This window comes from Motacilla alba, chromosome Z, assembly GCF_015832195.1.
Source record: "Motacilla alba alba isolate MOTALB_02 chromosome Z, Motacilla_alba_V1.0_pri, whole genome shotgun sequence".
NCBI lineage: Eukaryota > Metazoa > Chordata > Aves > Passeriformes > Motacillidae > Motacilla > Motacilla alba.
Genome location: NC_052046.1, coordinates 64,301,388 through 64,327,887, shown reverse-complemented (window position 1 = coordinate 64,327,887; position 26,500 = coordinate 64,301,388). Strand labels below are relative to the sequence as shown.

The following is a 26,500-nucleotide window of genomic DNA, read 5'->3' as shown; positions in this document are numbered from 1 at the left end:
ATTTTAAAAATGCAAGGTTTTTGGCAACCTTTCCCCCACCTTGACATTACAACACACAGAGAGAAGGATTTTTTTAATAGGAATCTGAACCAAGTGATCTGTTTGTATATGTTTCCTAGCTGTTCAACTGATGGCTCCTCAGGTAAAATCAATAACTCATAATTATAAATGTGCATCTGGATGAACTGAGTACTTTTCACTCTTTCTGATGGAGAAGTCTAATATTTTGCTGCAAAGAAGATCTAGTAGAAACCATATTTCTGTTTTGCACTTGTTGAAATAACACCTCTTGCTTTAAATTACATGTTCCAGAGGTATTTTCCCCAATAACTTGAAAACCTCATTTTCTCTTCACTCCTTTAAAAACCGCTATCTGCAACAATGAGTCATCAACTACTGCACCAGAGCATACTGCCCTTTTCAAGCATCTGAAACCCTTTAAAAGAGATGTAGACCCCTAATGATATATACGTATAATTCTCTGCAATGGCTTACTGCCAAAAAAAAAAAATCATTCTTTATCTTGCTTAATGAAATCAGATGTGAACATGACAGTGGAATCTCAATATTGTATGTAAATCTTAATGTTAAGTTTAAAAGTCCTAACTGTCTTCACTTTTACTCACTTGGTTCAGCAGAATATAATACACTTCATACCTTAAAAGTATAAAACCATAACTTGTTTGTAATAGCTTTCATGGAGTATTTTGAGAGTTAAAAATACTGGGTCAGATGTACTACCTCTTTTAAAATGCTTTTTGGTTGTTTCCTCTCAGCTTGCTGAAACTGCAGGAATGTACAGTTTAATGTAATTAGATTCACTGATGTATCATCTGAGATTTGGTGTAAACTGCAACTGCATCTCTTACTAGCACAGCTAGAAATATTTCACATTATAAAACTTCAACAATTCAGTTTATGAAACCAACATTTTATAATTAAAATTAATTTAATGAAGAGATTTTCCTCTCATTTGAGGCTACTTTTTTGTTGCCTATTTTTCTCTGAGAAGTACATATAGATATATATTTATAAAAATTACCCTGATTTTTTCGTTCATTTTAATGAGTGATATTGGAGGGAAGGCTTTGTTTTCCTAGCTTATTGAAAGAAGAGAAAGAGGCAAAAACTGCAATTCTCTCACCTGCTTAGGTGTCACTGCAGGCATGCGAATGTCCAGTACAAAATCTGACATACCAAAGGAAATCACTGGCTGGTCACTTCCAAGGCATTCATTGGAAAGAGATGTGCTAGTATCTTTATATCTGAAAAAGAAGGAAGAAAGATTTTTTTTTTCAAGTATTCATTTTTGTTATGTCTTTCTTAAAAGAAGGGTCTTTACAGAACTAGCAAAGAAGTCAGACAATGCTGAGTTGTTTCAGGAGTGATCTGAAAATTTCACTCCATCACAAGCTGAGGGAAACAGGTAAGTTATGCAGTACTTACTGAAGTACTTCCTGATCTGAGCAATAAGATAATTAGTTTGGAAAATGTTAGCTGAAAACATAACCTATTATCTCATCCTAAAATTGTTGGAAGCACATGGATGTACAGACAGAGAATTAGTTCACTACACTATGTCAATTACTATTAATAATTCACAACAGTTTTGGGGGGTTTTTTTGAGACTATGATTTATAATTCTATACAGATTAAACTTAAATTACATGCAAAGGGGAAACTTTTAATTCAAACACGGTGGAATTTATAGCAATTTCTATGCTACTACAAGTAGCAAACTAAAACAGTAAACTTGGCAACATCAAGGAAATATCAAATTCTGTATTGAATGCAACATATAAATAAATTGTAAGAAAAAATGTAGATCACTATAAAGAACTGAATGGTAAGACATGAGAAACATTGCTGCAATATTGATACAAGTTTTGGCTATGTATATACATGTATACAGAAGTGACATGGTACCCAACCTCAATAACAGTAAAATGTAAAATCCTTTTCTCAGGAGCTAAGAGGCTACTTCTCTTGTCCGCACTGCATTAAAGTTTACCTAGGCAATTTTGAATTCAAACAACCCCTAAATTTCTCAGGACTGTTCAGCTTAGTTGATGTTTCCTTGTTAAAACATGATCTTATCCTGCAAGCTAACTCCAGCATCTGAAATATATTTACTCTCTGCGTAGCCTAAAGTACATCTGTAGTGTTAAATAAAAAAAGTTGTATTAATTGCCATTTTATCCTTCTATCTAATGAGTAATCCTATGGATAAAACATGAATTTCTGTTTTCACTATGACAACAGTGTCATTTCAAATTGCAGAAAGAAAATTCTGTGCAATGATCAACACTGAACAAATACCATAACACATTTTTATCTAAGACATGCTTTTTCATACATTTGTAATATTTTGACTGCATGCATTCAACACATAATATTTTCTTGCATAACCCACCTCTTGAAGTCTGAAAGTGGGCTTCTGAAACCCAAACAGATGTTTTGAAACAGAAGAAGCAGTATTAGCAGGTTGCTAACAAAGCCAGCCATGTCCACTCTGCTATTTCTGGCCTGATTAGGCAGGCAGAAAAAGGGCAGTGCAGTTCTATCAGCTGTGATCTCGACAATCAGGTAGCAGCAGCAGCAGTATCATTTCACTACTTCATTATTATGTGCTCTGCGGGCATCCTCCAGCTTCTGACAGACCATCTGTCTTGGAAGGCGATGCTCTGTAAATCAGGAAGGTGGACGCTACTATTGTTGCCTCCTTTATTAGCTATAAAATGCTGTTGAAGAATCTTCCCTTGAAGATAGATGACACTGTACTTCTGTCCACTTAAAGAGCTGAAAAGGACTAGCACTCCTGTTGCTTTCTGCCCAGGTTGTGCAGTTAAATCTGCATGTTACTTATCAATCCACAGCACTGGAGACTTCAAGTGGTATCACAGAAACCAGCATCAGTCATCCTTCAGAACCTGTAAAAATAGAAGGAGCTTAAGGATGACTAACACATTAGAGCATTAGTTCTCAGCAAATCACTGTTGAGGCATTTTAATACAATAGGTTTTTTCATGAGCTTTAGCCCAACCCAGTAAAGACTGCATTGGTTCTGTTGAGTTCTTCTTTTCCTACCCTTCCCTGCATAAAGGATCAGAAAGAGACACATTTCATTTTGATATACAAAATGTACTCTCAAACATATTTTACATGATGGGAAGAAATATAAAAACCTCCTCAATATATAAAATGCTAAGTATGGAGTACTTCACATATGCAAACACTAGTATAATGTGTTCTACAAGCAGAAAAAGAAAAGCACCAACTTGACATAGTAAGAATCAAGGTTCGTAAATTTTATTAACTATCACCAAATGTTTCTGCACATACTGCAGACTGGGAGAATATTTTAATTCAACCTGTAAGAAACCATTTTGTCATCATTAAGTATCTGTTTCTTACGTACTTTAGCTGCTTTCATACCCATTTCAGGAAAAATATACTTAAAAATTATTTTTGGAAATACAGTAACCAGAACTGTTGACATCAGATTGCTCTATAATTAGTTGAGTAGTTTTCTATCCTTTCATACACTGAGGGTATGTCAGCATAAACCATTAGTCCCCCTCCTGTTTAATTTCAACTCTTCTTACTTCCCCATTGTAACATACATGGTATTTAATTTCAAAATTTTAGTACTCTTAAATACTTATGCTAGAAAATTACACCATGTTTTACTGAAGACATATATATTAGTATTCTTCTATTTTTTGAGAATTCCAGTTTTCGCAGAAGGAGTTTCCATTCATAATCATACATAACTGTACTATGTAGTAATTCTTCTAAATTAGTATAAATAGAATATATTAAATAGTGCATTCTAGATTAGTATAAATACTAAAAAGAAAAAAAAAACCAAATTAAAATACCTTCCAGCCCCTGGAAGACATATAGTCAAAATACTTTCATATAAGGATGAAATAGAAAATAAGGATTCTGACATGAAACCAATGAAAATCCATGTGTTTCAAAAAAAAATCACTCCCATTTCAGGACACATGTACCAAAAATGCTTCTTATAAATCAAAAGTGCTTAAGCATAAATTAAGAAGCCATACTGGCTAAACAGTCACTGCCTGTTGGTAAACAGCTACACTAGATTTGCATTGAACTATTTGCAAGATTTAAAAATCTGATTATGGTAATCAACATTAAACTTGCAAATTTTATTCACTGAAGGATGGCAAAAAAGATTTAGTGACAAACAACTGAAAATAAACATATATTAGTTTTCAGCTTGCTGAAAATATGTCCAAAACCATTCATGCAAGTAATGATACAATCTTAATTCCTCGTTAATGTAAAATTTCATGTCTCCACTTGATCTAAATAGTTTTCATTGGTGAACTATACAAATCTGCAAGACATATAAAGGACTGTGCTGTGATGAAGACCAAAAATCATTTAAAAACAAAGAAAAAAGACAAGTGTGACATGCTGAAATGCTTCACATAAGTTAACTACAATAACATAAGGCTTCACTACTTTCACTCTTATAGGAATAACTACACAACAGTAACTGTTCAGTGTCTTTGTAAACTATCTGACCAGAAGTTCTACTACTTTTCTTTAGTTGCATTACCCAAGAGATTCTGTCTTTTTTTTTCCCCCATACCATCGTGGAAATGCACCTGACAAGCAAGAAATTTGAAAAAAAAGGGATAGGAAGAATATAATGAGTTGTAACACAGAATTACAATATTCTATTTTTTTTTCAAATATGAAAATTTATTTTCCAATAACTAGAAATAAGAACAAATTTTTAGTTTATGCCAGCTTCACTAAGTCTGAGATCTATAGATCAAGTCAGTTACAAACATCTACATGGTATCAAATTTAATAAAGGAGATTTATTTAATATAAAAGAAATAAAAGAAAGGAACTAAGAAACCAGATCAATAGTCCCTCCCCATCTGAAATACAAGGGCTTCTTTATAGCAGCTTTCAATTCTCAGTACAAGTTAACCATGGTAATAGCAAAAATCACCAGAATATATGTTAATGTTAACAGAATATGTGAAAATTTGTGGCTGACCATAGGAGGTGGGGGTAAACCAATAATTTGGAATAGTCTAAAAAAACCCAAAGAAATTAAGCTGTAGTGAGATAAACACACATCTGTATATTCTCCTTAAAAATGGTCCAATTTCATCTCCAAGTGCTTTTTAAGGTTTATCAGCTGGATAAATGTGAAATATCAGGTTTAATGTATTCATATGAAATATGAGGTTTAATGTACCTAATACTTCAGATTATACCCCTGCCCAATGAAATGTTACATTGGGAAGGAAAGGAGAAGAAAAAATTTAAGAAGGCAGCACTATCCTGAAGCTATTCCAATGTAATTTTAGGTATGATGCAATACTGAAAAATATTAGATGAGGGAAAAAAGCAAGGATGAGAGATTCAGTAATAAGATTAAACAATTAAGGTTCATTATGTGGACATCTAGATACCACTGTTATGCTTTCAATTTGGGGTAAGAGATCCCAAGGGAACAGAAGTAATAAAGTAAAAGGCATAATTAATGACAAAGACTACAGTGAAAGCAGAGAAAGGGAAATGAAAATTAGATTGGGAAATGTAAACATGCTATTTTATTCCACATGCTCCACCCAAACAAAGAAAAAAACAAGTCAGTAAAGAAGAAAAAAACAGCCTAAAGCAACTAGCACTAAGACTGAATGGGGGCTAGGGGAGGAGAGGCTGGGGAGGACAGGCAGACAGGAAGCTGGATTTCAAAATAGAATGCAAAACAGAGTAACAATATATCATTGTGACATTATACAAATTAGAAGTCTTCCTTTCAAAAGAATAGCAATTAATTTCCAAAAATCAGCTACATAAAAAGTTCTGTATTAACTGCAAGTTTATAAAGCATATTATAGTATTTTCTTATTTTCTGTCTAGTCACTGGAACATTTTATATAGAGTTTAACATTTTAAAGAGAACATCTTTAACATTTTAAAGAGAACAAGCCAGAAGCAGAATCCACACCCTTCACCACCACTACCTTCAAAGAAAAGAGAAATTAGAAGACGATCATAATTCATGGGGATTAATATCCAAGTGTATCACAGATGGTAATTTCTCATACATGAATTTCTGGTTTTGTTTCTTATGCACTGAAGTCATGGAAATGAGCAAGGATTGTGCTCTGTCTTCAGCTGGAGCCAAGTTCACATTTTGTCTTAAGCAAAATTTTAAGCTTAGACAACAATTGGATATACAGAAAAATAGCAGTTCAACAAATGAACTGCAGCTAGGCCTCCAGGTTGGAACACTTTGCTTCTAATTACACAGGATAATCAATATGTTGTGGAATCTGCATATGGATGAAGTAATGTACTAAATGCAGCCACGTACGCAATAGATTCATAGGAAAGCACATTTCACAAGAAGCCACCAAATCAGACAACCTTTTGATACCCAACATCAATTAAAAACATCTCACAAACCATATCTAGGGGTTAGGAGATGTATAATGCAGATAACACTGGATTGGGACCAGTGATTGGTACATCAGAGCCTTGTGCTGATATGCAGAAGGATGTTGACAGGCAGCAGAAATGTCCTTATCTTGACCCATGAGCCTCTCGTTATATTTTCTCTCCCCTGCCCAGCTCAGCAAGGGAGTGACTGAATGGTTTGGGATGGGCACCTAGTGCTTAGCCAAGGCTAACCCACCAGAAGGACTAATGATGCCTTTGGCTGCATGAGCCAAAGCATGGCCAGAATGTGGCAGAGGGGATCCTTCCCCTCAGTACTGGTGAAGCCGCACATGGAGTGCGGTGTCCTGTGCTGGGCTCCCTGGTGTGAGAAAGACATGGACGTAATGGAGAGAGTATAAGCAAGTACCATGAAGATGCTGAAGACACTGGAGTATCTCTCCTACCAGGATGGGCTGAGAGAGCAGGGACTGTTCAACCCCAAGAAAGGCTCAGGGAGATCTCATCAAGGTCTAGAAATATATGAAGGAATGGTATAAAGAGGATGAAGCCAGGTGCAAACTTATTCAACATCTTTATCGGTGATCTTGGCAGGGGATCAAGTGCCACCTAAGACAGTTCACAGATGACATTAAGCTGGGTCAGAGTGTTGATCTAGAGAGAAGGAAGGTTCTGGACAGGCTTAATCAATGGGCTGAAGCCAGTTGGTGAGGTTCAACAAGGCCAAGTGCTGGGTCCTGCCCTTGGGTCACTACAACTCTCTGTAGTACAAGACTGCCCCATGGAAAAGCACCTCCAATCACCCACACTAATTGTTGGCTGCCTTGTATATTTCTCTTCTTGCTCTGTGTTTATTCAGGAAGATGATGCCCTCCACCCCTGCCCACCCCAGCAGTGCATCAATTTTCTATCAGATCAATTGGTTAATATGCCAGCAGGCAACTGCTGGCCTTCCATCGCAACAAAAAAGGTGTGAGCATACAGCTGGGACAACCCCCTGCTTGGGGAGCAACCCATACTGGATTTGATTAGTATTAAACATGTTTTTAAAAAATGTAAATGGTAACTTTTCAAATATGACTTGCCTTTTGCTTTAATTTATATTGTGCTAATTCCTATCTTCTGCTACCAACAAAAACTTCAGATATGAATACCAAAGGGATTATAAAAAAAGAGAAACATGATTGCTCTTAATGTTGTTTAAATTAACCTTCTCCAAAATTTGTTCTCCTGAGAATAAGTATGATGCCTATTTTTAAAATAAATATTATACAGAAATCTATCGCACAGTCCATCACAGGAAGAACAATATTAATACACTAAATAAAGGACTGTGATTTGAATTTTTTTGTATGCATTACAGCAGTGAAACTGGATACATTCTAACAGGATTTACTCTTTGAATGCTTTCCAAATAGTTGAAATTGACAATATATATTTCTTTTCCATTTAACTAGAAGAATAATATGGTAATTAATATTAAGCTCTCCTTAAAAGGATTGTTTATAAGGGCAACACAACATATGAAAAAAGTTCAATATCTGAATCTAAGCTTATTTTGAGATATTTTAATGATCCATGAAGCATTTGTATGGGTTTCCTACTGGGAAAGTAAGTTCTACTTACTATCTTAAGATAGACTATCTGTACCAAGAAAAATAATAAACTAAAATCCTTCAAATGCTCCGTCAATTCAGTAAGTATGGTAAGTTTTACCCACTAGACAGACTTTTTTGTTGTTTTTAAAATTAATTGAAGTTTTATACAGCAAAGAAATGGAGGATGAAGAACTCTTGACAGTCTTCCTTTTTGGAGATCAACATGTTCACAGCACAACTTGCACTTTCCTAACTGCTGTAATGAGAGAAAATCACAAACCCTATAGCCCCAAGCCATAAATGAACCCTATTAATAAAGAAAGCATTCAATTGTATTTAGTAGGCAACTCATACAGCAATAGTAGTTATGGAAATCACAAACAGAAGGATGCAAAGAAACAGATTATTTTATATATATATATATGCTTATGCAAAGAAAAGGCAAGGATATTATTCCAAGGGTGACTGGGCAAAAATTTATCGAATACACAGAAACTAAAATGAGCCTCAGATTTTTTTTTGGTGAGCATCAGGATATGCATGAGAAAACACAGAATAACCAAGGGAGGCAAACAAACCACAGCTCAAGGTGTCAGAATTGCTGTCACCAACCTCTGCACCTGTCGGAATCCAGAACATCCCTCTGGGTGTCCTGGATGGCCAGAGCTGCTGGCAGGGGGCTCTGAGACCCTGGCATGCAGCCAAAGACACACGTGGGGTTTTGATCTTAGCCCGTGGAGCAAATTACTAACTCTGTATGAAGAATTACAAGCCACACACACAAGTTTAGATAGCATAGTAGAGATAATCACGAAGTGAAAGGAAGGATTTTTGAGTGCTGTACAGGGGGGTTTTAAGCCTTGTACGCAGGGGTCCAAGTTTTGTACATGGGGGTCAGGGGATCTAAGATGGAGGGATTTGGGTGTGCCCTGTCCTCTTTCTTTCTTCTTCCTAACCTCCATGTCTTTGGTGATGTTGGCACTCACAGATTGGTTTAGAGTAGAAAGTCACTATTCAATATAGATAGTAGGTATTGGGGAAAAGGTATAAACATGTAGTATGTAATATATGATATAAAAGATGGCACCAGCCCCCTGGGAGGGCAGTGTGCCTTCGTCTGACCTGCTGAACGGGCCACAGCAGTTCAGGGAGAAGAATCTTTTAGATAACCAACAATAGACAACCTTGAGAACAGACAACAGAGGACTACTGAGTCTTTCTTAGAAGGCACAGGTTGGAGGAGAGACTTTTCCATCTTTCGGGGTCACCCCAATCCGGAGGTGAAACCCCACATCTGGCATCCCTGGGTGGGCAGGAGACCCGACATGCACCCAGCTGTCATTCTCAGCATCTCCCAGATATGGGACAGAAGGGACAAACTTAAAAGATTAGGCAGATTTGATTATGTCAGATAAACATCTAGAATTGTTGATTTTTTAATACAGTGTGACAACTGTGTGGAAACAGAAGAAAACGTGTAAGAAAAAAAAAGATGCAGAAAAGATTTAACTACTACTTTATAAAGTGATCTTATTGAACAGCCTCTTCTTAGGACTTGGTTATTTGCCAACAAGTAAAGCTGTCCTAGGACTACCTTCCCAGTCACATTTTCCTCCCATTCCTAAAGTAAATACAAGAGACGCCACTCCTCAACACAATGCATACTCAGGTGTGAGACAAAGAAGTACCTGAAAAAGAATTTTAATATTGCACAATCTAGAGACACTTGCCAGTGTGTTTCAAACCAAAATAAAATCATTGTTCTTGGAAATTCTACATCAATTCTAACCTAAGATTTTTCAAAACATGATAGAGAGTTCAAGGTAAGATTTTTTACTCATTTTCTCCATCACCATACTGTATATTATTTGGCATAAACTTGTTTAAGGAATTGTACTTTGACTGACAGAAAAGAAATATATATGCAAACCAGCAAAAAAAAAAAATTCCTTCCTGTTTATATAATGCAGTAGTGCTTGCATTGGTAAAGCAGGAGACTTCAGGCAGAAGTTCACTTTTACAGCCTGAAACTGCTCTAAACACTCCCAGTCTTCTCTTGGGAGTCACAGATATGTTTCAGAAGTCTGAAGACAAGAGAGCATGTGTTGGTTCTCCTACTCTGCATTTTAATAGCATTTGAAAAGCATATTATTCACAATAAATCACCTTCTAATGCTTCTGCTTTGACCAGGTATCAAAACAGGCAAAATTCTCTTGTCAAGAAAGATCAACACTTTTTATAGAAAGAAAACATCTTAGCAAACTGCTAATTTCATATAATGAAAAAGTGAATAAGCTGGATGATACTAATTACTTGCTTAAAAGGGAAAATACGTAAGATGCCTCAGTTTTCATTTAATATCCAGATCACTATCAGTAGCACAATGTAAAATTAAGAGTTCATTGAAATGCCCTTTGTTTTCCCTTTGTTATGCAAAAATATGAAAGGGAGAATGCTTTAAAGAGTTAGGATTAGCCTCCAAGGATAAAGCAGATGAGATATCATTTCAAGTACTTAAGTTCAATTATGCATTACATATGAACTATGAATTAAATTCACTGCACATTCCTTTGCTAAGAAGGACATTGAATTAGGTTAGGCTCAGCTGCAGGGCTCTTTGAGAGACAACAGAAGCTGCCCCCATGCCAGACAGAGCCAGTTCTAGTCAGCTCCAAAATGGACCTGCTGCTGTCCAAAGCTGAGCCCCTTGGCCATGAGGGTGATGCCTCTGCTATAAGATATTTAGGAAAGGGTAAAGAACACTACACAACAGCTGAGAGGGGTGACAATAACTGAGAGAAACAACTCTGCAGACCCCAAAGTCATTGAGGAAGGAGGAGAAGGTGGTCCAGGCACCAGAGATCCACCTGCAGCCAAAGGGCCCACGCCAGAGAAGGTGTATATACCCTGAAGGAAGCTGCCCTTCCTGAAAAGTCCATGCTGGAGAAGGCTCCTGGCAGGAGCTGCAGCCCATGGGGGATCTACACTAGAGCAGTCTGTTCTCAAAGATTGAACCTATGTAGAGAACCCATGCTGGAAAAGTTCAAGGAGGACTGTCTCACACAGGAGAGACCTCACTCTGGAGCAGGAAGAAAGCATTTAAACGGACTGCAACTCCCATTCCCTATTCCCCTGCACAGCTCAGGAAATGAGAAGAATTGAGAGTGAAGTTGAGGCTGAGGGAAGCTGGTTGTAAATGTGTTCTTACTTCTCAGTATCCCATTCGTTAATTGATAATAAATCAAAAAATAGAAAATCCTGAGCTGGAAAGGGGCCCACAAGATCACCAAGTCCAGCTCCTAGCCCTGCACAGTACAAGAGGCAAGAGTCACACCATGTGCCTCAGAGCATCGTCCAAAGGTCTCCTGAACATCCCAATGCAGGGACAGGGTAGGTGTTTTTGTCAGATTACTGAGCTGGAGCAGTTGTCAAAGATACTAGATGAAACTAAGCACTGGAAAAAAAAAAAAAAAAAAAAAAAAAAGAAACAGCAGTGTGTAGCTAGGAGCCAGGACAGCAGCAGGGACAGGAATACTGCTACTGCTAGCAAACTTCTAGCTGTCCTTGGATTTGCCATTGTAATGCACCTTTATGCCTGTGGCTCTGTAAATGGTGATTCCTAGTTCAGTACAACATTTTCAGAAGAATGCTGGAGTGATTACTTCCACAGTTTCTATTTGCTCAGAAGGATGCTGGAATGACCTGTCAATCCAAATACTATTCATGACAACACCTCCCAACTCCAGACACACCCCCTGCAAAAACATGCCTCAATAAGCCTTCTTGAGATAACAAATATATGGCTATTAGAAATTTAAAAAAAGAAAAAAAAAAAAAGAAAAATCAAGAACTTTTTCCTAACCCCTTTAATTGTATGCCTCGTTTAAGTAATTCCAGGTAAAAATATGCAACATATTCCTATATATCCAGTCTAGGTCATGTAGTTAACTGAAGCATTGTAGCTTCATAGAAGTTACGAGCAATTTCAATTAATGAAAATAAGTCAATAGAAGTTTCTTAGAGTTCATTACAAAAGTAATGTTGTAGTCTTTCCTTGTTTCACATGGCACAGATAATAGCACCTCTCAATTAAAGTAAAAGATAATGAGGAAAGTGGACGATGAAAACCAAGTCAATAAATCCAATTCCATTTAATATTCGCTGACATTGAGCAACATAAGATCCACGCTAAAAGCAGATAAATGAATCCTCAACTATTATAGGCCTTTTTATGACACAGTTTTCACTAGTTAAATGCATTGTTTTCAAAACTAGTACCTGTAAGAGTAAAAGAAAGAATTCTGTAAAATCAAAATAATGCTAGAAATCTAGCACCTCTAGAGATACAGATTTTTAGTATCACAAAATATAAAAATGCTAATACTAAGATAACTGAACACAATGAAACAGAACAGTATTTCATTCACATTAACATTATGTGGAAATTTTTAAAAATATAAGGGTAAGTATAGCACAATTGCCTGTAATTATACTAGCACTAGGTTTTTCTATGCAGTGCCTAAATATAGGTACAGTAATAGCATATACCAGGAAATAAGTGGATAATCAAGAAGGAACCCAAGTTTCTCTGGTAGAAGGCACCATTACACATGGGAAGACAAGAGTTCACGAGAAACTGGAACAAAAACTAAGCACACCAGAAAGGAATAATAAGGGAAAGAAAACCAGAAATGAAAATCAGTGCAAGAAAGAAGTGCTGAGAACATACTATGCTCCATTGCTATGTACAAAACGTCCAACACCATGGTGGAAGTCAGGAAAAGGGACTCCACACTGGAGCAGGTGAATGTGCTCTAAAGGAAGCTTCAGTCTATGGAAACTCCATACCAGAGCCAGCTCTTGGCAGGTGCTGTGGCCTGTAGACAGGTACCCATTGTGATGGACGTACGTGTCCCCTTAGCCAAACAGTACAGGTTCAAGGGAAGATAAAGATATGAGCCATTACTGGGCCAAGAACTCCAGTTTTATCTGTTCTCTGAAAACCCACAAAGGAGCAGAGTGACCCAGTGAGCATCCATGCTCATGAACTTGGAACACTGATCATGCGATTAAAAAATGAATAGCAAGTGGCTTTTCCAAGGATCATTTGTCACAGAACAAAGGAAGTTACAGGTACAAGGAGTCTCATGCATACTTGTCCCATTGTACACAATTTGACTATAAGCAAACCACATTATTCCATAAATATGACAGCCTAAGTGAGCCTCTTTGAGTTCCGCTTACCAGGCAGCATGGAAGTGATCTCCCCTGAAGCTGGGTGACATCTCAAGGTTGCTCCTTGAAGTAAAGAGGCCATTTTCCCAAAGGTAAGTCTTTTTTAAGTGATTGATATTGCATATAGACTTGGTAGAATGGTAACTTTGATTTGTGCCTGGTAATTTTGAATCATTGTTCAAATTATTGGGCCACACAGTAATAGAGCAAACTCTGGCACCAAACTGTACTTCATTAGTTTTACAACATCTTATTAATAACCCTTTTGCTAAAACCCTTTGACAGTGGTTCATTAAACGATCTAAATCACCAATTCATGACACCCATTAGGACCAGTGACCCTGCAGGGGGCTCACACTAGAGAAGTCTCATCTGGAAAGACTGTAGCTAAGGAGAGGACTCACATTTTACCAATTCTTGATGAATTATATCCCATACCCCACTGGAGGGACCTCACATGGGAGCAGGGACAAGGGGAGGATGTTAGATCCTATGGCCTGGCCCAAAGGGACAAGGGTTGGAGACTTAATGGAAACACCTTTAATTTGTTGTAATCCATGATTTGCATTTCATGTTATAGGAATTCCTTTAAAAAGACCTACCTTAACCAGCAGCAGACAAGCCTCACGCAAGGCAGCACAAGCGCAGCTGTGACCTGACCTGACTTTTGCACCCAGTAACTCCCCACAATATACCACCTCTCTGTCCGGAGCAATCACCAGAACAGATGAAGCTCTGAGTTATGGACTGAATGAAATAAGTGAACATCTGTGGGCATTTTACAAGGGTGGTCCGTACATGAAGGATCTGTGAATATATCAAAAGACAGGAAGTGGTGTGTAGGTGGTGAGGATAATTGGGCTGTATTGGATAACATGGGACCTGAGCTTGATTTGAACAGCACGGAACTGGGGTTTGAGTGTGGGTTTGTGGGCATAATTTGTACTGATTTTGGCTTGGACTTTTTTGGTCAAGTAGCTTATAAGGATGTATGCTTTGGATTTGTAAGCAAATCAGCACTGAAAACAGAAGGATATTTTAGCTGTTGCTGAGCAGTGGTTACACAGAGCCAAGGCCCTCCCTGCTTGTAACACCACTCTATCAGTGAGAAAGTTGGGAGGGGACACAGTCAGGACAGCTGACCCTAACTGGCCAAAGAGATATTCCAAACCACATTAAGTAGGATTGTGGGGACATCTGGAGTGATGGCATCTGTCTTCCCAAGAAACCACTACATGTGAAGGAGCCCTACTTCTTGCAGGCGATGAACACCTGCTAATGGCAAGGAGGATATGAATTCCTTATTCTCTTTTGCTTGTGCATGCAGTTTTTGCCATCTTCATCTGTCTTCATCTCAACCTCATGAGCTTTCTCATTTCTCGTTACTGTCTTGCCCAGCTCACTGGGGGCCAGGGAGAGAGGATCTATGTGGTGCTGACATGCCCACCAGCCTTAAATCACCACTACTTAAATCACAACAACAAAATCACATTTTGTTAATTTGCTATCTCCATAACACAAAACAAGCCAAAAGAGAAATAACCATGAAGGGGAAAACAAATAACCAGCATGAGTATCTAAACTACCATAAATATGTTCCCTGCTCTCTACAACTACACCCCAACCTCCTGATAAAATTTCCTCATAGAAATGTATTTTACTCTGGTTCTTGGAGCATGAATGAGGATGCTCCAGCTTGTTCATTTCCAGAGTAAAGTCAATCAAGTGGTCTTCCCTGGAAAATGCTATTCAGCTATACATCACTAGGACTGAAAAGATGATGCATGAAAAATAGTAGGACACCCATCCCAACATCTAAATTTTAGACTCAATTCCCAAATCAAGTTATCTTAATTTCAAATTGTCTTAGCTAAAGGAAATACATTACTGCCAGCATTACTCACAGCACAGTTTGAAAGCAGACCTATCTTCGAATGAAAAGAAGAGAAATCAGATACCTTTGAACACAAAAGGAAGAAAGGACACTACTGAAGAAAATCTTTCATGCTACAAGGGGAGGTCCTCACAAGTGCCAAAAATTAAAGACATACTTTACCTTTTAAAGATCTGGCACCTATTAGAAAAACTGTGGAAGATTTCTGCCACAAAGTATTCCAAACTTTAAAATAGTACTAGTTTCTTTATAGCAAAAATAAGAAAAAAAAATTTATGACAAATCTGTTGATAGACACACATTCATTCACTTGAAATATGAACCACAAAAAAAATTATTTCAAATCAGTGCATAAATGTTAAGAAACAAGATCTTTTCTGTGACAGATAACTGCACACAGCTGCACACCTTTGAGAGTGAAGAACTGCAGCAAATGGGAAGAACGAAACCACATCACACCCACACAGGAATGCAATTCCCATTCAACAATGTTAAAAACTAAGTAGATTTCACATACTTACAATTCAGTTTCTATATATAAACACACACACAAGTTCAGTCCACCAATAAAAGCAATAAAACAGGAAGTTTCAAGAAAGTTTTTAGAAGTTTTGCTGTAGACTAAAGTTCCTCAGAACTGGGTAGAGCCAGATTTCATGTCAGCATGATTTGGTTTTGATATTTACAATATAATTTAAAGCTATATAAAAATCATGCATCTTGTATGAGGCTGCCAGCTCAGATCAAAAAGATCTGCAAGATCATCTGTTCTCATTCTTAGAAGACCAGTACACTTCACCCACTTTATTTGTGTCCAGTAAGGCTCTTTTTAGTTTATAAATAGAATCTTGCACAGAATGGGTTAAAATCATAATACAGGAAGCAATGTCTTTACTTGATACTGATTTATTACTGTTTTCCACAAAGTGCTGACAGATGTGGGTATAAGATTAACCATTATACTGCCCTTCCTATACAACTCTACAAAATCCTCAAGCTTTATGTTTTCTGACTCCTGCACAATGGCTATGATTTCAGCTTAAACAAGAATCTTAAGACTTAGTTTGTACTTAGCAAATTTGTTGAAATTAATTCAGATGAAAAGTATTTCTGCAATGCACAGTTTGAACAGGACCTAAGAAGTCTGGTTTAATGATTTCTGACCCTGTACATCAGAAAGCAAAAAATTTAAGCTCTGCATTTTACTTCAGAGGTTGCCTTGCTGATATCAGCAAATACCTGTCAAGAGAAACTGGAAGATGCTAGAACCCAATCTGGATTATTTAGCTTTCATTGCATAACCACTGTTCACTGAAAATTAAAATTAAATTTAAGATGTACCAGAAACCTCCAACAGCAAACAGAAAAAAAAAAAGTTTATTTTTCCTAACCTGAGTACCTGGGACTCCTACTCATGGCTGGACTCCTGAATTCCACTGTAGGGAAGGAAATGGAAGAAAATTCAAGAGCTATAATGATATCTCTTCATATTGTTGTGGTTTAATCCCAGCTGGCAAAGGACTCAGTTCTTTGACTCAGTATTTGTCTTATTGCTTATGACCACTATTACAGACTCTATATTGGTGTTGCAAGTGAGTTATCCCCCACATAGAACAATGGTAAATATGTAGGTAGCTACTTTAAGTTTCTTTCTTTTTTAATTTGAAAAACTAAGAAAAAAAGTAATTATTTTATGTATTTTATCTTTTGGTTCAGAATGCAATCTCTTTCCTATGCTATTCCATCTGTCAAGTGATTATTCTGATTAGCTGAAAAGGCAGCAACTAAAAATGCTGTTTTACTAGGTGATTTGTCTGTCATTAAGCACCTTGTGCATGCCAGCATGGCAGTATACTTCTCTAGGAAGTGTTTGTTAAGTAACACCTCCTATGAAAGAGTGAGCCAGGAAGTATTTGGAAATACAGAATTTATTGGGAATCGATCCAGTATTGAGGAGGGGATGGGGCAGCTTCATAGACAACAGCAAAAAAAGTGAACATCACAGGAAGAAACCTTTCAAATATAAATTTATCCACAGGCCAGCTCAAAACCCTACCACTTGACCCCTAATACTATTTATTCTATTTAGAGATTACATGTTATGGAACAGAGCTAAAAGCAACCTAAACAAAGCAGCTTAGAAGCTGCAGTGAATTTTTGTGAGGCACCCTCATTTGTCTATTCCACCTTCCTCCAGAACAGCCCACTCTTCTAACTGGACATAAATGACTGTCCTTCATCACTAAGAGAATATAGAATACAAGTAGCAAAGAGAGAAACCTATACTTACAGGACCTTTTACCAATTTTCTGCTAGCTTGCTTAACAATATTCAACTACTTATTTAACAATAACAATACAGACAAACCACAAACCAACATCCCACAGAGAAAAAGATGTTTCTTCAAAGATTGGCCTTTGCTAGAACTGGACAAAGGGAAACCCTCAGAACACTCGGCACAGTTGCTCACCCAGCAAGGTGAGGCAGGCAGAGGGCCAGGGGAAGTGCAGAACTGTCGGCAGGGGATTAAAACAGCCCTGGAAAGCAACCACAAGGACCAGGGCTGGCAAACAGGGACCAGGCTTGGTCAGCCTTGAGAAAAGAATGTTTCCAGGAATTCTTATCACTGGGGCCTACAAAGCAGAAGACACCCCTTTCGCAAGGAAAAGACAAGCGGTAATGGATATAAATTACTCCTGGGAAGATTCCGTTGGACAGCAAAGGAACATTTGTCATAATGAGAACAATCAGCCTTTGAAATAATCACCCCTCAGATGTGGTGGATTTCCCAATGTTGGGCTCTTTTAAGATCCCTCTGGACAAGGTGCTGGTAATCTTGACTGGACCATGCTTTTGCCAGGAAGGCTGGATCAGATGATCCTTGAGGTCCCCTTCCAACCTGATATTCTGTTACTCTTGCAAGAACAGGAATGATGAAAACTAAAACCCAAAATACCCACCTTGAGTCCCAGATTTTAAAAATCATTTACTGTACCCTGTGTCACAATATTTTGCTACTCCAACAAATTCTGTAAGTAATAACAAAAAGCTTTTAGTACTCAGCCAGTACATTAATTCCTACTTGTATGCAATAACTTGTCAAAGTAGCATTTTAGCTCCTCCTAGATCACAACATCGGTTTCTTTAGCAAGAAGGCCCAAATCCCCCTTTCCCAGGTCCCCACTCAACAGGACTGATTTTTCTGACATAAGGTGAAAGCTGTCAGGAGGTGAGGGGTGTGGGGTTGAGGAGAGAAAATACAAAAGTGACACTACATAGAAATAGCAGACAATATTTTGAATAGGACTTTTGGATGCAATACTTTGGACACAATTTTTTAATATGTCATACGTCTATTACTCTGTAAATTATAAATACACTGTTTTGTTTTCCTAAATTTTCTCCTTTCTGGATCAAAACCATGCATTTTTGCAGAAAAGAAAAAAGATCAGTATAGAATTTTCCAAAATGCTCAATTTGAAGTGCTATATAAAATATTACATAGACTTAGCTTACGTTACTTTTTACTGACACATTTTTACTCATAAGTAAATTATTCAACCTGAGGCCCAAACACTGAATCTCAACCAATTCCAGAGATGCAGTAGTTCAAGTATTCAGGAAGACATCTGAGACTAAAGTAAAAAAAAAACCTCCAAAGATAAATATTTTTCAGGTCAGAACTAAAAATCATTCACAAAAATGTTTCCTTGTCACATTATAAGTCCTCCTTAGCCATTGATAAAATACAGAAAGAAAGCAGACTTTTAAATGTGTTTTGATGTAAAATACGACACGAAATTTGTACAACAAAATTCACTCAGTTTATGATAATGAAGAAGCAGGTCAGCTATCAGCAGACTAAACACACTATCACAAAGTCAGTACCTACTTCTATTGTTGAGAACAGTTGGAAGTTTTTAACTCTATTATGATCTCAAGTGGGGAAACACTTGTTTTTCCAATGGATTACATTGACAGTTTAGTATAAGACAGGTTATTTCACCAGCTAACAATGCAAATCAATGTAAAATAAAAATAAGGTAGTACTACATTAAAGGGGATCTAAAAAACCCAACCATGATGGAAAGGGGAGAAAGAGTTTAGTTTTACATGTCAGTTCCAGTTCTGATACTCTTAAGTGTGTATGAAAGCACTAGGGTATGATCCCTTGGCAGGAAACATAATACATACTCCAAACTCACCTTGGAGCTTACCTGCCTTAACTCTCAAATTAGGTGTTTAAGTTCCACAAACACACCATAAATCCATTGTTTTCACCCCAGCTGCCTTTGAGCAATTCAGGCTTGAAATCAAGCTACTAAAGAACATGGCATAGGAAGGTGAAGATCAAGGCTTAAGTCTAAGATGGAAGCCAGGTGACCAAATAATAAAGAATGACAGTAATTCTGCATGAAATAGTATAATCCTCACAGCATTTTTCAGCTACAATCAAGATATTTTAAGTGTTAGTGTAAGTAGTTGGTACAACTTACATAATAGAACCTCCACACCAGCAAGAAGAGATTTGTCTTTTTCTCAGGTCCAAATCACATCCCACGCTTCCCTTCCCTTTTTCTATTCAAGGGGTACCCTCAAACCTTTCCACAAGATAGGGCTGCAGGTCTGGTGATATGCAGCTCTCTTCCAAACATGGCTGTTTGCTCTTACCAAAGGTGGCAGCCTCAGTGACTCAAATTTGGATTCTTGTCTTCTTTTATCCTCCAGAAGCTGTCCAACTTTTTAATCAGACTTTAGCAGCAGGAAAGGATAATATCAATATATCTGTTACTCAAGCATACTTTTGGTGCGGTTTGGGTAGCCTCTGTAAAGCTGTTACATTTTATAAATTGCATCAAAAGCAGAATAATTTCTGCTAGTTTTTAAGCAAAACCCATAAAAACTTACTGCCACAAAAATCCAGATGAGAAACCTGGGTAAAGATTCCACATCTACCACATGATATAGAAACTAACCACACCCTTCATTAGATCACTTCCTGTTGTCCTATCACTTGTTACTTGGGAGAAAAGCCTGACAGGCACCTGACTATAACCTGCTTTCAGGTAGTCGTAGAGAGCCATCAGTGCACACCTAGAAGTTTAACTCCCAGCTTAGGGCTGTATGCACTGCTTGCCTCCTCTACATAAGCAACCTGAAGCAACAGGATTGAATCTTTTTTGTGTTACTCCACAGCAGCAGGCACACAAATTCCCCAAGTACCGCAAGACAAGCTGTGCCAGGATGCCAAGAGCCTGAGCTGCACATTTGCACTGTAGTTGCATGGGATTTCAATCATAAAGGCTCTATCTATTAGCACTGTAACTGTACAAAATGCATTAACAAAATACCACTGTGTCACATAGCTATTGTTTCCTACAAGGAACCTGATTAAGGATAGCAAACTATATGGAACAAGTAGAAAGAAGCAATTTTGAAGCAGCAGGCATCAGTGTCACTATTACAAGATGGCTTAGAAACACCACAGACTCCTTTATTCCTCATTCTGACTCTATGATCCTTTTAAAGGCACTCAAATGAGGAGACAGCTCCATACACAGGTCTAGTTTACAGAAGCGAAGGAGAATGGCTGTGTGAGGAAGCATAAAAGTGGTACAGAAAAGAAACCCTAATGCTGTTTAATTGCATGAACTCTTCATATGTTTTTAACACATAGAAGATAGATGGAAGGTGATCTTCATTTACTCGTTACATGCTCACCACACAAGACTTTTACCCAAAACCTCATGGCTAGTCACTGAGCCATCTCAAATGTGTTGTCAAACAGTTTTAACAGATTTTAATACTTCATATGAAATTAGCATTAAGATTTTTAAAGGTGAAGACAGGAACAGAGGATGCAACAAGCATTTTCTAGTAAATTTAGAATTTATTCTACAATCTGTTGCTTTCCCCATATGTTCAAATTTTCCTGTCCATCCCTTTCTCAAAACAGGCAATTCTATATAATCTCTCATTACTTATCCTGTACTTTCATAAGTGTTTTGTATCAGATGACAAAATTCCTCTATCATTTATCAGTCTTGGCACTGTACTTTAGCTAAAGAGAATTAAGTCTGGTTTGGCATTAAATTGCAAAGAAAAACACTTTCACTTTCTTAAAGTTATTTAGAAATCAGAGAGGGCTGATTGAATTTGATGATAATTGTGCTGCTTTTGGAGAATGACAAAAAAGTGACGAACACCACCAAAAATATAACTGTGCTAAAATAAGCTATATTTCGCACTACATGAATAAAAGCCGGTACTTCTCTCCTTCATCTGACACTGACAGATGATGACACTGACACTGACAAGTACGAAACAGAATGCCTGACAGCTTTCCAGGGGACTTTAGCAGCTACTGCTGATGCACTGCAGAAAAGAGATTGACACCAAAGCATATTTGCACTATGTGCTTTCCTACCATCCAGTTAAAGACATTTAAGCAAAAAGACATCAATTACAACTGCTCTTTTAAGATGCTGCTTGAAAATAGATGCAGCATGTCACTAGTTGGTTTTAAATAGCAAAGTAATCCTAAAAATCCATTAGCAAATACAGTGGGGAACCAGGCATTCCGCGGCAGCCCTATCTTCAGTTTTGTCAGTCATGAAGTTGTACAAACTAATAACTAGAACATAAATAATAGTGCCGATAAAAGAAATCAACAAATTAATTCCAACAATTTGCTTTTGAAAAAAAAGTAGTTTTATAATGCAAATCTGCCAGCAAAATACAAACGTTTATCTATTTATATATGAGATGCAAAACCAACTTTTAAATACAATCAAAAAAGGTTAAATTGTTTTCTTGTTCAAAACAATCTTACTAGAATATTCCCAAAAATGCATTTAATTGATAACTATAACTAAACATATTAAAAGTGAAAAATCACACATTTTCCCCATGCACTCTTGTACATCCCATACAACAAATGTAATGCTTGTCTGTGTATGGTACCTTTAAGACAACAGACATATCTTCATCTTTCTAGCAGCTAGCTGACTTCACTGAAGAGGTTTTTTAGTTGGTTGCTTGGTTGTTAGCTCATGCTCAGCACCGAGTAATACTGACTGCCACTCAGACATACTTCACCTACGAGCTCCATCTGTGTTTAAATTACTGTAGCAAAAATATCCACTACACCTCCAATGGCTCCACAATTATGTTATATTAAAACATAAAAACTCCTTTAACCAAAGGAAGTTTTCCACAGTAGTCATAGGGTATTGCTTTCAGAGGAAATGGTTAAAATATTGAAATATTGATGAAGTTTAATGGCTTCCTGAAGATAAGTTTTCTGTAAAAAAGGATGTTGAAAATGCCTTGTTAAACTCTCATTCACTCATAAAATAAAAATGCAAGCTTATAGTTTACACTCAAGTACAAAAAAATAATATTATACTTGGGTATTTATCTTCCTTTTTGAAGCATTTTTCTCTAAACTTCACCAATAAAGCTTTTAAGGCTACATTAACAATGAAGAATCTTATGCTCTGTTGTCCTACATGAACCTGATGAAACACTGATAGATAAAAGATGTAACATACATCTGTCAAACATAACAAAGAACTGCACGATATTCAATCACATTTGAAGAGTAAGCACACTTATTACAGAGCTCTGACACATAAATAAGGCTAAGAAAAACCTAATACAAGAAAACCATTCCTAAAAAACACCAAGGATGAAGAGCATGAAACACTTACAAAAACTAACTCTTTATATACTTCTCTATGAATGTGGGTATCATGTGTACCCTATATATAATTTAGATATATCTTAAGAGACTAATTCACAAGTGCTTCCATGGAATACTATTCCTAGTGCTTCCATGATACAAGGCAGTGGCTAATTCACTACAGATTGGGAACTACAGTGCACGTTCATGCAAGGCCTCTTGTAACCATGTCAAGAACTAAAATCAAGCCCACCCATACCAGAGGACTGCCTGCAACAAATCATCACATCACTTCTTGCAAAGTCATGTTGCCCTCAATAAAGCTCACCAGAGAAAGTACACACCACAGTTAAACTGGACACTCCAAAAATCTTACCCTAGAGCTGACTGTCAGGTGGAGTAATTCCCAATTACAATATCTCTTTTTAGTTACAGACAACAGAAATACAGAAATACACTTGTAGTTTTTACAAGGTAACTTCTATTAATGGGTGAGCTACTGTAACCAACAAGTAAAATAAAATTCACACTTTCAAACTTACTTCTAATTGAAAGAGAATGTATTTATAAAGCCTCACTAGCTCTCAAGAACAGAACTGCTTTGTGATTTTTCTTTTTTGTTTTTAGCCTGATGAGTTGAAAAGCAAATTTGTATTAAAACAAACTCAAGTTTTTCCTAAACCAAAGAAATCGCCACGCATCACCCTCTTAGGATGAAAGAAACAGGTTACAATTCTTTTACTGCCCCAAACAAGATGGCCTTACATGGCTTTCTTATGTCCCAAGATGCATAATTTGCTATTTGACACAAACATAGATGAAAACAGACAGTCCTCTTGCCAAGATTTCCTGAAATCACAAGTTTGGGACCAAGTGTCTGTAATGACACTTTTGTGTCTTTAATAGAACAGATGGCATGCTTAGCTGTTTGGGTTCCTCTGTTTTTCTTTGATGGTGCCAGATGACCCTCACACAAAAGAAGAAACTGAATCAGCCTTTTATCTCCTCTGCAAAACCATTGCTCCTTAAGAATCTGGTCAGTGTAGAAGAGGAAACAGCTACTATTTTTAGCAGTTTTGCAAAACTGCATTGATTCATACTCAGACAAACTGATTAATTGTTCCAGAATTCTTTTGTGAATTCATCTGTGTGGCCCAGGATGAGATATAAACCTGAGAAAAAGCACTCCACACTAGTCTGGTCATTCACTGAACAGTGACCATATCCAAAAAGTCTACAGCAGTCATACCTGAGCTAGCAATCAGGCTAAACTCAAAGAGCTGTCAGCCAGGGAACTCCTGAGGCATTCCCCTTCGCAGGTAGGTTTCTTCAAAAAGGAAAGGGAGGGATGGCATACCACTAAATGGGGTACTTCACAGTGGTTCAGATTAAATCTAGGTTTTCTAGGAAAACCTCAAGGAAATTAGTGCTATGAGATTCCTTCTGATGGACTGTATAGACTTATTTAAACACCAGAATGTGGCAACATTGCAGTTCTACAGTACTTTTCTGAAGAACTTGCTCTTTTTTTCCCCTTTAAATACACATACCACTTCTGCAGAAATTTCTCTAAGAAAGCACTATGAATAAACTACAACCTTCAAATTATGTTCATTTTTTAGTTGAAGAAAAAACAAACAAACAAAAAACCCACCCTGGAAATAGTACAGTGGTTGTAACAGTTCTGTTTTCTTGTAGCAGTCTGACCTTTCTTCACAAGTGATGGATCCACTGTGCTTCTCACACGCTAAAGCTTCTTTCAGGTATGGTAAGAGACTCCTTACACCAAGTAACAAGATTCACCAGCCTACTTCTACTACTTGGCTCTAAAACAAGACAAATACTTCTAGACTGTTTCAGCAAGTAATGGAAGTCATACAAGGAAACCTTACAGGAAGGTCCAAGACTTTAAATCCTGTAGAAAATCAAATGGACTGGCTTAGTTCTAGACTTAAAGCTCCCTTTTGACTCTCACCCTTTCCCACCACGAAGAGCTTACAGATCTACATCCAGAAAAGTGAAAATAAGATTCAGGCCCAGTGTAATGTGCAGCTTTCACTGAAGTAGATATAAAAGTTGTTTTCAGCCAAGATTCCAGCAGCACTGCCAACTGAAGTAATTTACTTCAGTACTAATTCTAGTGCATATAAAATAATATAAAAATAGCACCGTTTAAAAATCCCAAACCAACCAGACAAACCCTCACCTACAGCCTGAGGTAACACATGATGTAACTTCGGAACAACACTGTGAAAAGTACTTATTACATGATTGGCTCTTTGCAGATACTATATGTGTTATGTTTTATTAATTAGTAATACTATATTTTTTAAGTAGGGTGGTAAATATAGTTTTAGGTTCTTACATAATGTAAAATAGAAACTATGTGATGCAAGACACTTTTTAAACTAGTTTAAGAAAAGGATGAGATAATCAAGAAATTCTTCGCACAGAGAGAACAGCAACAACACACATAAATCCCCAAGAGAAGAAATATTGCCTACTTATTGGAAGAGACCAACTACTTCCTGCCTTTGAGGAGCCAACAAGATTAAGGGGGAGAAGTTGACAATAACCAGAGAACACCCTTTGTTTGAAAAGAATTTATGCATCCTCTATGAGATATATGAATATGCAACAGGCTATTGCTTTTAAGGGTTAATCCTTTGTTAGCATGGGTGTTTTCGGGGTGTAATTGCCCTAGGAAAGCATCTGGATGTCAGTATACCTTTGCTTTTTATTGTCCTTTATTGTCCTAACTCTGTCCAAATTCTTATTGCTCTAATTTTTATTACTATTTTTTAACCATTTTATTACTACTAAACATCTAAAATTTTAAAACAAGTGAACGGCGTTTTTCACAAACATTATTTTATTGAATCATAAATAATTGCCTCTTCTAGATGCATAACACTGCTTCTGTTCTTGAATTAAATATGCAAAAGATTGAAAATAAGAAGGCGAAACAATCATGCAGCTTCAAAATTTTGATATTTAATCAGGAAAAACCCCAATATAACATAAAAAAAGATCCTGAAACTTGGAGGGTATGGAACAGAGGGATTGAAAAACACAACAAAACCTACACATGTTTGCATGTACAAATGAAGACATTCAAAATGAAATTCTAAGAAAAAAGTATCATTGAAGTGTCATTTCCCCTACATGTAGAACACACTGAATACTGTCAAGGGATTCTCTTGATTTTTAAAAAATTCCCCAGAATTCGATGTTGTACATAAACAGAGACAGACCAGCCAATTCAGACTAACAAGCTCTAGAGAATGCTAAAATGTTTTTGTTAGCACACTATTATTTATCGTTATATATTTAGCTTTATAGTTTTTTCCCTCTAAGATCATCTAAGCCACCTGTCACTACAAAATTATCATATTCACAGGATGACAATATTCCCAACACCAGAAGGCAATATTTTCAGAACAGGAGAATATGTTTTTGGAAATCAATATGCTTGTTACCAGTGAATATGGAATGGAACTATTTATAAAAGCCTTGAACTTTGAAAATCCATTCAGGAGAATGTCAGTTCTTCCTATGTAACAGTTCCACCTGATTATTATTATTATTACACAGATTTAAACAAACATGTGCATATGGTTCCAAAC

The 26,500-nt window shown here is 37.0% G+C and overlaps 1 protein-coding gene across 8 annotated transcripts in view; it reads right to left on the bottom strand.

The window, feature by feature from the left end:
* PAM (peptidylglycine alpha-amidating monooxygenase) overlaps positions 1–26,500 on the bottom strand; it is a 124,792-nt gene that overhangs the window by 71,057 nt on the left and 27,235 nt on the right. For 7 of the 8 annotated variants that reach the window (XM_038123236.1, XM_038123233.1, XM_038123235.1 and 4 more), the window contains exons 2-3: positions 2,414–2,930; positions 1,145–1,265 (exon numbers count right to left, since the gene is read on the bottom strand). In XM_038123236.1, coding sequence (XP_037979164.1) covers positions 1,145–1,265; positions 2,414–2,505 — 213 coding nt within the window. In that variant the 5' untranslated portion in view covers positions 2,506–2,930. Of the gene's footprint in view, positions 1–1,144; positions 1,266–2,413; positions 2,931–26,500 lie in introns of those variants that run through there. The other variant, XM_038123241.1, reaches the window with a different exon arrangement.